The sequence below is a fragment of the Carettochelys insculpta genome, chromosome 1, assembly GCF_033958435.1.
Source record: "Carettochelys insculpta isolate YL-2023 chromosome 1, ASM3395843v1, whole genome shotgun sequence".
NCBI lineage: Eukaryota > Metazoa > Chordata > Testudines > Carettochelyidae > Carettochelys > Carettochelys insculpta.
In genome coordinates this window covers 131556184-131569445 of record NC_134137.1, presented here as the reverse complement: position 1 = coordinate 131569445, position 13262 = coordinate 131556184, and the positions used below count along the sequence as shown (strand labels likewise).

General features: G+C 40.6%; 1 protein-coding gene across 2 annotated transcripts in view; it reads left to right on the top strand.

Moving 5' to 3' along the window:
* Positions 1-12443, top strand: part of GABRB3 (gamma-aminobutyric acid type A receptor subunit beta3) — a 318628-nt gene extending 306185 nt beyond the window's left edge. For both annotated transcript variants that reach the window (XM_074983286.1, XM_074983287.1), the window contains one exon: positions 12093-12443. In XM_074983286.1, coding sequence (XP_074839387.1) covers positions 12093-12443 — 351 coding nt within the window. The remainder of the gene's footprint in view (positions 1-12092) is intronic.
* The last annotated feature ends 819 nt before the right edge of the window (positions 12444-13262 follow it).

Genomic DNA, 13262 nt, shown 5'->3' with positions numbered 1-13262 from the left:
GGCTGCACCCATGACCGCAAAGAGCAACTTCACTCTTCTGTGATTTAAGCTGTCTCTTTCCAAACTGATTGCTTCCAGATCCGTGCTTCATTACAGGGGCCCCTGATTGCAAGCAACATCCTATAACTAACCCCTCACACACTCACTTAAAATGATGGCTTGCAGTTCCAATGTAGTCTTCAGTACACCAGAGATACTTCCATTAAATAACGTATCAAATTAATGAGAATTTTTTCAGCTTTCTATTAAACAAGGTCTTAGCTTGCAGTGTGCAATAGAGGCTGTTGTTTTGAGTTTTCTTTTACCATTTGGTGTATTGCCACGTGTCAGAAGCGTTCTCCACTGTTTGTGTATTGTACTGCTGCATTTCTTTGGCAAAGTTTTCGGCTATGTCTACACTACAAGATAATATCGATTTTAATACATTTAGCCTGATTTTTCCAAGTTCCTGTCCTCACTATAAATTCCATTAGCTCTATTTATGGTGCACTAAAATTGACGTAATATTATATCATAATATTGTAGTAACCTGATGGATGTAGGGTTCGTTTCGAATTTAAAATCCCGCTTGAAGGGAAGTGGGAAGCGCCATGTCTTTAAATCGAATTCATTAGCCTACAGACATGTTCCATATGTGCCCCACAACGACTCATAGTTCTCCACCCTCGCTCTTCCATCTCCACTGCTCTGTGGTGCGGGGGAATTAGGCAACAGGATGACTGCTGCAATTTGGTACCTGCAACCCCGTGGCTGAGGGGTTATGAAAGGCTGAAAAATCTTTCTTTTTCTTTGCTTGTAGCATGGCTGTGGGCTCTGTGATTCTGTGTATACGCCTGCTAGCTGCCTTTTTGTTCTGTGCTGCTTGGTGCCAGCTGCTGCACCTCTGTACCATGTGGCAGCTCGGCTGTGGGTGGGGGTAGTGCTTGTCTGGTAGGACAAGAAACTTCTTTTTAGTCATTTACATGTTGTTCTGGCCGCCCACATCCCTTCCCTTCCCTCCCCCAGAGGCGCCACGCATTCTGGAACTTTCCTTCGCATGCATCACATGGCAGCTAGTCTGTGGGTGGGCGTTGTGTTTGGAGAAGAAACTTCTTTTCAGCCACATACATTTTGTCCTGACCCGCGTGTCCCCTTCCCTCCCTTCCCCTGGAGGTGCTGTGCAGTCTGGCACTTTCCTTGCCCAGCCTCTTTACATGGCTTGACCCTGAAATAATAAAAGGACATGCTGCACAAGATGGTCCTGTAGCTGGCTGGGGAGGTCTCCCTGGTCAGTCATGATTTTTGGTCAAGAGAAGAGAGTACTTTGTCACTAGAGTGGCTGTCCTCTCAAAGGACATTTTAGGATGGGCTTTAGCCAAAGGACAAGGGGTTGGCTATAGTCAGGGGTCTTTTAGCCACCCAGGGGAAGTCTCCCTCAGCTGTCATGATTTTTGGGATCTGGCTGTAGATAGGGGTCTTTTAAGTGCCCCTAGTCATAACTGTTTCAATAAAGGCAATGTATGAATTATACAATTACCACAGTTCCTGAAGTAAGGCTTGCAGCAAGGAATATTCTTATTCTAAGGGTCTCTTTGGCAGGTCTTTTTGCCACCCAGAGGAAGTCCCTCTCAGCGGACAAAATTTTTGGGGCTGGCTATAGTCTGGGGTCTTTTAGCCTCTGTGATCCATAACTGTTTCAACGATTCATTGCAGTTTCAGTGTAGCACCCATGTCTACTTAAACAAATTCTTGTTCTGAGGGTCTTCTTTGCCATGAGGTCTAAATCCAGATCCAAGCCTGCAAAGATCCAGGGCTTTTGCATCCCATTTCAAAAACCTGTCTGTTGGGAAACCCCTCAGTTATAAAAACACATCTCTTATAAAGGCAAGCCAGACCCCGTCTGGAAAAAAGGCATGTTTGTTTAACATGGCCAGGGAAAGAGGGGAATGAAATGTGGGAAGATGTTGCCAGCTACCCACATCTACTTGTGGAGCATTTTTTTATCATGCTGCACCAGTGAAAATAGCCAGAATGCTACAGGGCTCAAGGAACTGTGGAATGAATTCCCACAATGCATTGCTGCCTCACTCGATTTAAACTACTTCTTTGTGGCAGCAATAAGTCGATTTCATGAGGGGTATGTGGGAATCTGAGGATGCTCAAAATTGAATTGATAAAAGCCAACATTTATAAATCTATGATAAGAACATCGATTTTAACTCATAGTGTAGATGCAACCTTCGATTCCTTGCACTTCCAGTTCACTTGAAAATTTCAGTTGTAAAAGATGGTCCCCAACTTTGAGACCCTAAAAATCTACCATTCGTATTATCTTTCACAAGAATGTAGCATTGACCTCCAAGCACACAAATTATGCTTCTTGTAATTATTACTCAGCCAAGTAGAAGCTTTAATTACAGAGATGGGGCCTATTGGCCGTGTCTACACGTGCCCCAAACTTCGAAATGGCCATGCAAATGGCCATTTCGAAGTTTACTAATGAAGCGCTGAAATGCATATTCAGCGCTTTATTAGCATGTGGGCGGCAGCAGCGCTTCGAAATTGACGCGCCTTGCCGCCGTGCGGCGCGTCCAGATGGGGCTCCTTTTCGAAAGGATGCTGCCTACTTCGAAGTCCCCTTATTCCCATGAGCTCATGGGAATAAGGGGACTTCGAAATAGGTGGGGCCCTTTCGAAAAGGAGTCCCGTCTGGACGCGCTGCGCGGCGGCAAGGTGCATCAATTTCGAAGCGCTGCTGCCGCCCGCATGCTAATAAAGCGCTGAATATGCATTTCAGCGCTTCATTAGTAAACTTCGAAATGGCCATTTGCATGGCCATTTTGAAGTGTGGGGCACGTGTAGACGTAGCCATTATGAGTTTAAAATCCTAGGCTTGTTCATAATGTGATGACTGGTGTAACTATGAAAATCCTACAAGTGTAAATAATTAAGAAGAGACAATCGCTGAGGAAATATGATCATTCTGATATTATTCACACCTTCATTACCTCCTTTAATAAATCTAAGCAAGTTTATTAATTTTGTAGCCTACAGAAGGAAATTCATGCCGCATCATACTTGTGTCAAATTACTTTTGACATTTCAAAACAAAAGGTAGAACATTAATAGAAAAAAAACGTACATTTTGTGCTATCTTCCAAATGTGTATGAGCAATTTTAATGCATATCAATAAAGAGCTGCTCTTTGGGAACAGGTGGACAAGAAACACAGAACAATTCAAGCATGAAATCATAGTGATCCTCAACAGCAAATTATTTGTGGATTAAAAGACAGTAGACAAGTAAAGCAATTGCATGTGGTCACTTGTTTTACTGAGCTAGCTGAGCACATCTCCATCTTCTTTGTAAATGATGTCATTTATTTTTTGCTTTACTACTAACTCAAAGTTTCATATCCCATGAGACCTCTTCCAGAAGAATGTTTTAAGTAAGCTTAGCCAGGTTCTAGTTAACTCAATATATGTTGGTAGAGATGCATTTCACCTGTGACCCTGAATTGGATGACAGGATATTGGTAACAATCAGCTCAAAGGCAGCCTCAGTTCCTTGCGCCTGCTGGGATTATGTGTCACTGACCCTGTGGCAGCACCGAGAAACCCCTGCAACCTCATTCACATGGCCCCTCTCCATCACCCCTTTGGCACCTGTATGCTACAGAATTCCCTGTACTTCCACATGGCCAGTGACACCTGATACCTACAGGTCCATGGAAGGCTGTGGTCCAGGTGAGGCAAGGCAGAGACCTCCCAGACAGGGCTACAAGGAGATAGACAAATCCTCAGCCACGTGAGTGGCCACTCCACTGCTCAGTGGCTCCTGCCCAGGCACAGAGTCATTCAGCAGCAGGGTGAACTCCACCATGGCCAGGGGTCTTTGTTCTGCTCTAAGTTGTGCTTACTAGAGAACAACATCAGGTGTTTTTTTACTCATGTGGTCTATTTTGCAGTAGTACAAATTTAGGAATGAAAAGAAACCTATCTTGAAACCTTGGTAGACTGGCTAACCTTTTGAAGGCAAGTCACCCAAATAATAAAATAACCACACAACAAAAATTATATCTTTAGATGAACTATTTGTGCTGTCTCAGGTATTTGTGGCACAAAAGTTTTAAAAAAAAGTCACATTCCTGTATTTATAGAAACATGCGCACAAAAGGATAAGTAACCTAAATTTAGGTATTTGTAAAAATATAGTCTCTTAGAAACTGATTACCAATATTGCATAATTAGACCCATTCTGTATTATTTTTAGGGTCATATAGTTGGAGTGAGTCATGTGGGGGGATGTCACCTGATCATGTTCTGCTTTAAGTTGTATCCGTCTATTCAGTTTCAGTTTTGCTATGCAGTTTTGTTTCCTTTGAATAATGCTTTTCTGCACTCATCATCATCATTAATAACTATGGGCTCGGCACCTGTTGGTGTCTGATGCCTCTCTCACTATTTTCTTCCATCTCTCCCTGTCCAGTGCAGAGTGGCTTAGTTCTGTAGACTGACTCCGCACCAATCTACTATATCATCTATCCATTCTTTGTGGGGTCTGCCTCTCTTATTCGAACTGTCCATTTTGCTGAATACTAGAGTCTTGATTTTTTGTTTGTCATTCATTCTGCAAATCTGCCCAAATAGATTTATAACCTTCTGCAGCAGGTTCTCTTTCGGCTGTGTATTTCTGTATAATTCCTCACTGGTGACCTTCTGCATCCATCCTATTCTCAGAATCCTTCTATAACAACTCCTCTCGAAAGCTAATCTTCTTCTTTTCGAATCTTTCGTTATCACCCATGTCTCACATCTGTACACCATGCTGCTGAATACACACGTTTTCAAGATGCTCAGCTTCATTCCTAAGATAATTGCTTTGCTTTTCCCTGTTAGAGGGTTAACAATGTCATCACCCTGCTTCAGAGTTAGAACACCACCCTGCCTTCTGCTCCTGAACTCAGCTTCTTCCAGCTCACACAGGGCATGTGGCCCTGAGAAAAAGGAGCTACACTGACTCCTTGCCATGAACAGAGACAGAACCTATAGAAGCAGACCCCAAACTACTACATCCAGTTCCAGAAGTTTCTGAGTGTGAAGTGCTAATCTGATTAGCAACAATGACCCAGACAAAATTCATTCCTACATCCCCCTATGGGTCTCGTAAAGTATCATCTCCCTGTTAAGTACATGGGTTACACCAGCTTTATATGTCCATTAGGACTAAGCTAGGATAGGCCTGCGGATTTCTTGCTTATGTTTAGGGATCACTTTTACAGTGTAAACAGTAACTCTAATTCCTTCTGTTCAGTGTTTCCCTCCCGTTCCCTAGAATTCATGTGATGGTGTGAACTTTGGCATGTAACCTAATTGTGTGTGGAGGATGAACAATTATCAAAGTTTTTGTTCCATAGTGGCCGATTTCAACTCAGTAGTCCTTCCTGATGGACAGAAAACAGCATCTTTTGTAGGAATCCAGCATTGTGCATGCACTGAAGTGTGTGGTGAGAGTTTCAGACCAAACCTTTTTTGCTTAAACCCAGAGTTGTGAGTTCAGTCTTTGAGGAGGCCACTTAGGGGACTGGGACAAATAGATTTAAAAAAAATATATCAGGGATGGTGCTTGGTCCTGCCAAGAGGGTAGGGGACTGAACTCGATGATCTCTGTAGGGTAGGGTTAATACATGCATCATCCCACAAGCATTCCAGACTGTGTAAACACTAAGCATATTCTTAAAACACTAATTTTTTTTTAAATTATACTAACACATCAGCGAGTCAGACTGGTGTCTAGCTATGCATTTGTCAGTGTTCATTGAGGCCTGAGCCTTGGTGTAAGCTGGTACCTCAACTGCCAGCATCAGCATATAGCTGGTGCCTGTTATCAGCTTCCCCGCTCCTTAGTCGTCTCTTCTCCAAACCAAACAACCCCTTTTTTCTTGTACTTTATTTGTTTCTCTTGTAAGTCATGTTTTCTAGGCCTTTAATATATTTTGTTACTCTCTTCTGTACTTCCTGCTATTTCTCCAAATTTTCCCCAGAGTGTGGTGCCCAGAAATGGCCATATTTCCCCAGATGAGGCCTGAATCAGTGCTGAGTAGAGCAGATTGTTTTTAAGCTTTGTGTTAGACTTTTGTTTTTTTGGTTAAAGTTTCAAAAATGTAGGCTGCGTAATTTAGAAATAAAAAGCCTTCAAAATTTATTCTCTGTTTGAATATGTATGGTGCTTCCTGATTTTTCCTCCATCTCAGTCTCTAAGCAGAATAACATAAGAACCCATCACTTTACACAAGGACAGAGAATTCTTATCCCTCAGAGAAGGGGAAGATGGGGGTTGGGTAAAATCGATTCTGAAATAAGATGTTAAAAATGCGCATATTTAGGCATTGATGAATCAGCAGAGAATTAATTACTTGGAATGTGACTGCTTTGGACTGCCAGAAAGAGCAGTTGATGGTTCTTCTTAAACCAGAACTACACTCTCAAGTGAAATCTTCATCACTCACAGGGATGTGAGAAATTCATACCCAGGAGTGACATAGTTAAGCCAACCTAACCCTAAGTGAAGACAGTGCAAAACTGATGGAAGAATTGTTCCATGAACCTAGTGAAAGTGAATTTACCATAATAAGGAAAGAGCCAAATCCTTAGCCAGTGTAAATCTTCAGAGCTTCACTGGAGGCAGTAAGTTACATGAATTTCCACCAGCAGAGCATCTTGCCCAAATAGTAGAATTATGGGCATTCATGAATCATTCCCCATATAGTACCCTTCCATTAGCAATATAGTTTTTCTAATTCTTTGAGAATAGACAATAAAGGCAGTGTACATTTGCCAAAGTTTTTGAGTCTTTTTAAACTTACTTAGCACATTAGTTACAAATGAAATTTAACACTTTGCATCCATTCATTTTTTACAATGTCCTTATCATCTCAGTCAAGAAATATTACTGCGTTGTTCTTGTTTTGCAGAGAGTTTAAGTAATTTGCTCAAAGCCCCAGAAGGAATCAGTAGAAAAGCTAGGATTAGACTTCAGGAATTTCTGTCTACCAGCCTGTTTCTTTTGCCTGTTGTCATGTAGGTGTCTCAGTCCACTAACTTTCAGAGAAATTTTCAAACTTGTGACCTCTAAATAGTTTTATCTGGCGCATCAGCTAGATATAGACTATAGTATATAAAGGTGAGCAACTTTATGTAACTTTTTTTTTCAAATTAACAAAGAGTTTGTTTTTCATGTGAATAATTTAGGTTTTGTGATCATTTTTAGGTTGGATATATAAGCAGTGAATCCTAATGGTATTTATGTATTTGTTTGTTTATTATTAATAATAATAATTTGTATTATGGCCAAGCTTATGAACCGTAATCTTAGGTTTGGAGCCCATTGTTCTTCTATACGCTACACAAACACATCACAAAAAAATAGTTCCTGCCGTGAGGCGCTTACAACCAAAGTATCAGGCAAGAGACAGCATGGCAATACATCAGACAGAAATAGGAGAAGCTCAGAGTGCTGTTATCATGTACTTTGTCCAGTGGTGTTTTGTTTTTTTTTTTTGTTTGTTTTTTGTAAGAATCATAGCAAAGGAAACTTTAAAGGAGGACAAGGAAGTGGTCTGTGACTATCTATAGGGATCTTCTCCAGTGCTTATGTGACAGCATGGGAGAGAAAATTTGACATTTTAATAAGTGAATGAAGGCAAAGCAAAGGCAGGAGTTCCATCTCATTAGTTTCTAAAAGATCGTGTTTAGGGTGGGGATAGGCCATGAAGGTGTTGCAGATGAGTAATTTTTGTTTGATGTGGTGGAGGAGCATAGCCAGGGGAAAGGTGCAAAGAAGGGGATGACACCATCAAAGCAGTGAGCTAGGAAAACAACAGTTACTGAAACATATCAAATAGATACAGAGAGTAAGCCGTGCTAGTCTATACACTATCAAAACAAAAAGCAGTCAAGTAGCACTTTAAAGACTAGCAAAATAGTTTATTAGGTGAGCTTTCGTGGGACAGACCCACTTCTTCAGACCATGGCCAGACCAGAACAGACTCAATATTTAAGACATAGAGAACCAAAAACAGTAAGCAAGGAGGACAAATCAGAAAGAGATAATCAAGGTGAGCAAATCAGAGAGTGGAGGGGTGGGGGGGGAAGATCAAGAATTAGATTGAGTCAAGTATGCAGACGAGCCCCTATAGTGACTCAGAAAGTTCCCATCACGATTTAAACCATGTGTTAATGTGCTGAATTTGAATATAAATGTCAGTTCATCCACTTCTCTTTCTAAAACCAAGCGATAATGTCTCTTCAGTAACACACATACCTTGAGGTCATTGACAGAATGGCCCATTCCATTAAAATGTTGACTAACTGGTTTGTGGATCTGGAGTGTTTTGATGTCTGTTTTGTGCCCATTGACCCTTTGTCTAAGGGAGTTAGAAGTCTGTCCAATATACAAAGCATCTGGGCATTGTTGGCACATGATGGCATATATGATGTTAGTAGAGGAGCATGAGAAAGTGCCCGTGATTCTGTGAGTAACCTGGTTAGGTCCAGTGATGGTATTTCCAGAGAAGATATGTGGACAAAGCTGGCAGTGGGCTTTGTTGCAGGGAAGGTTCCAGGACTGGTGTTCCTGGGGTATAGACTGTGGCTGTTAGTAAGGATCCTCATGAGGTTGGGAGGTTGTCTGTAGGAGAGAACAGGCATGTCACCCAGGGTCTTCTGGAGTGTAGCATCCTGATTAAGAATAGGTTGTAGGTCTTTAATAATTTGTTGCAGTGGTCTGAGTTGGGGGCTGTAGGTGATGACCAGTGGTGTTCTGTTCTTGGCTTTTTTGGGCCGATCTTGGAGTAGCTGGTTTCTGGGTATGCGTCTGGCCCTGTCGATTTGTTTTTTTACTTCTCCTGGTGGGTAATTCAGGTTTATGAATATTTGGTAAAGTTCTTGTAGTTTTTGGTCTCTGTCAGTTGGATCAGAGCAAATGCGATTATACCTAAGAGCTTGACTGTAAACAATGGATCTAGTCACATGTGCAGGATGGAAACTAGAAGGGTATAGATAAGTATAGCGATCAGTAGGTTTTCGGTACAGTGTGGTACTGATCAGGCCATCCTTGATTAGTACTGTAGTGTCCAGGAAATGTATCTCTTGCATGTTGTAATTGAGGCATAAGTTGATGGTGGGATGTAGATTGTTAAAGACTCTGTGGAATTCTTCTAGATCCTCTGTACCATGGGTCGAAATCATAAAGATGTCATCAATGTACCTGAAGTAGAGGAGCGGTAATAGGGGACGAGAGCTGAGGAATCGTTGTTCCAGGTCAGCCGTAAATATATTAGCATATTGTGGGGCCATGCGGGTGCCCATAGCAGTTCCACTAATCTGGAGATATAAATTGTCCCCAAAATGGAAATGATTGTGTGTGAGAACAAAGTTACAGAGGTCAGACACCAGATTGGCTGTGGTGGCATCAGGGATGGTGTTCATGATTGCTTGTAATCCGTCTTTATGTGGAATATTAGTGTACAGAGCCTCTACATCCATTGTAGCAAGGATGGCGTTATCAGGAACTTTTCCGATGTGTTGTAATTTCCTCGGGAAGTTGGTGGTATCTCGGATATAGCTGGGAGCGTTGGTGGCATAGGGTTTGAGGAGGGAGTCCACGTAACTGGATAGTCTGGTGGTAAGGGTGCCAGTACCTGAAATGATAGGGCGTCCAGGGTTTCCAGGTTTGTGGATTTTGGGAAGTGAATAGAATAATCCAGGCTGCGGCTCAGACTTCCCTAGTAAAGAAGGGACAAATCTGAGAGAGATTCTGCAAAAATGATATATGAAGTGCTGTTTACAGTTTGGAAAGATCAATGTGGATCAATTATTTTCTGAGACTACCATATGTACAATGTATCAGAGGGGTAGCCGTGTTAGTCTGGATCTGTAGAGCAACGAAGGGTCCTGTGGCACCTTATAGACTAACAGAAAAGTTTAGAGCATGAGCTTTCGTGAGTTAACTCACTTCTTCAGATGCAGCATCTGAAGAAGTGAGTTAACTCACGAAAGCTCATGCTCTAAACTTTTCTGTTAGTCTATAAGGTGCCACAGGACCCTTCGTTGCTCTACATATGTACAATGGTATACAAAAGAGTTAGTTGTACTTTACAACTCTTCTGAGTGTCTTTCACTTTTCCTGCTGACTGCCTCATTCTATGAACCATGCTTAGACTTAGCTACCGCACATTTGTTTTTGCAAGCCTCAGCTACATGTACTCCTACAAACAACAGATCCAAATTGTTAGGGTGGTGAATAAATGGCTCTTCTTTGCCCTCACGTTTAACTCCATGACTTCAGTTTAGTTTGTATATTTTTATTTCTAGGTATCCATCACTATAATTGCTTGTTCTTTTATTTTCCCAATTTTCACTCTGGCCATTACATATTCTTATGCAGTTTGCATGCAGCATCACAAAACATTAGTGCAACCATGTCTCAGTTCTTTTCCATGACAAAACTAGACTGTTGCATCTGCTCCTCATGAAAGAAGCATCCATCATACAAGAATTTTTAACAACAATGAAAGTAAACACAATATGCCTATTATAGTATGACACTTATATACCGACATTTGTAACACATACAATAATTCTTCCAAAGTACTTATCAAATGACCATTATAGCTTCAGCATATCCCTTATAGCAAAGGGATCACTCCATCCATCACTGAAGTACAGCGTCTGGTTTGCAGATGTTTAGTTGCACAAAGAAAGATTACACAACAGTTTAGGTTGGAGAGTAAAAATAATTTTTGTTGAAATTGCAGAATGAATTTTAGATGCATAAATGTAATAAACAGAACTGGAAATTAGCCTGAATGCCAGTTGATGAAATATTCTTAGGCAAGTTGTCATGGAGGCCCTGAAAAAGTGGATTTAAATGGTCCACAGAACATTCTTTATATCCAGAGGAGTATTCTCCTGGCAACAAGTTAATGGAAGATTGGACTGACTCCTGCACCAGCCACTGACTGGGTGTGTGGAGGGATGTGACAGAATGGAATCCATTGTGCTTCAGTGATGTAAGGACAATCAGGAATGTAAAGCCAATGGCATTTCCCAGCAACTGTAACGGCCACTAGGGCAGGGATGCATGGAAACAAGGAACCACAACTGGCTTTCAGATGCTCCCACCATTTCCACTGCATTGAAGTTTAACAGAGACTTTGTCCTAGGATCTTTAATGACCTTAAACGATCAGAACCTTCCAAACAGCATCCTGCACTCCAATGCCGTGTTCATCATTAACTCAGCCCAGGCTCAAAGGAGAGTAAGCGGGGATGGGATAGCCCCAGTTGTGAGCTTAATCCTTGAGGAGGCCATTTAGGGAGTCCAGAGAAAATAGATCAAAAAAAGATCCATCAGGCATGGTTCTTGGTCCTGCCAAGAGGGCAGGGCACTGGACTCTATGATCACCCTTCCAACTCTATGAGATGTGTATCCCCATCTACTGATTTCCATTCCTGAATCCCTTTCACTGCTACTTTGCGGTTTCTCATCCAAAGAGAAACATATATATTGTCATGATTGCCAATCTGTGTAAAGGACTTTGGAATGGAGAGTGTAACAGAAAAGTGGTAAAGTCCATTGTGTTTCCAAAATGTAAAGCATTCAGAATTTCCTTAGTAATCAAGACAGAGTTGTTCCTTTCATCTAGTTTTTGTGATGGCAGAAAATCTGGAATGGAACTGCTATCCTAGTTTTATTTACTTTCCTATTGTGGAAAAGCTATCAGCATGCTCCTCCACCTGCACCCAGCAACTCAGATAAATTACTGAACTACACCTAATCCTCTAAAATGGAGCATTTCTAGTGGGGAAAAAATGTGTTTCAAGATGGTAAGGTGAAATTGTATGTCATATGCTATTTTTAAGACCAGGAAAACACTAAAGCATGTGCCTAATTTAAGTATATGAAGAGTACCATTAATTTGATTCTTAATTGTTCTATCCATGTGCTTAAACTCACGAACATGTTTTGTTGGAATACAGTACAAACTCCAGTTTTGTTTATATGAAAATGAGTTTGAATTCCTATTAATGTGACTTTCCTTTTCTAAACAAGGTGGATGCCCATGGAAACATTTTGCTAACATCTCTGGAAATTCACAATGAAGTGGCAAGTAATGAGGTAACAACCAGCATTACTGATGCTAGGAATTCAACAATATCCTTTGACAACTCAGGAATCCAGTACAGAAAGCAAAGCTCACACAGGGAAAGTTTTGGAAGGCGTACAATGGACAGAACAGTGCCCCACAGCAAGAAGAGCCATTTACGGAGGAGGTCTTCACAGCTAAAAATAAAAATCCCTGATCTAACGGATGTGAATGCCATAGACAGATGGTCTCGGGTGGTGTTTCCATTCACATTTTCTCTTTTCAACTTAATTTATTGGTTATATTATGTTAACTGAGTGACTGTACTTTTCTAAAAGACTTCAGTAAAAATACGTGAAATATTGCTCTGCCTGTCAAATTTATAGATATGTATGATATGAACTTTTATTATATATAAAATGCACATGTATGTGTGTATACATGTATTGTGACGTGTGCATATATATAGATGTGCACAGAAGTGTATTATATATATATATTCACATGCACACGCGCACACACATGTATATATACATTCTGAGATTATGGATACTTAAATATAGAATGCACATCAAAAGAACTTTTTTAAAATGAACGACAGCTGTCCTCAGAACGGTAAGGCTTGGGAAAATTGAGTATTGTATATCACTTTGATCACCATAGAAATTTTCACACAGTTGTAATCATATATCAAGTCAGTATTCATAAACATTATGTTCATAAAAGCTGATTTACACGTTGAACGTAAACCATTATATTGGTAAGGTTAAAATTTCATTTGTATTGTATATCATTAGTGTTACTTTTGTCAAGTCCAATTAAGTTTCCTTGGGAGCAATTCTTGTTTTTATAGGTTTTAATAGATTTTTTTTCCTGTCAATTTTCAGTGATCGCTTGCTTTCTCTTCTGCAGTAAGTAAGCCTAATCATAGGATGAGTGGTGTTTTGTGTTCTGGAGAAACTCATGTTCATAATGTTTCCAAACATCCATGTTAAATATCTATCAGCAATGAAAGGAATTTTTTGTAAGTACTAAAATGTATAGTGTAATTTTTTCACTTGGACTGGTTCCAGCTAATACTTCATTCAAAAAACAAGCACATTTTTAGTGTAATTTAGAATTCAACTACTGCCAAT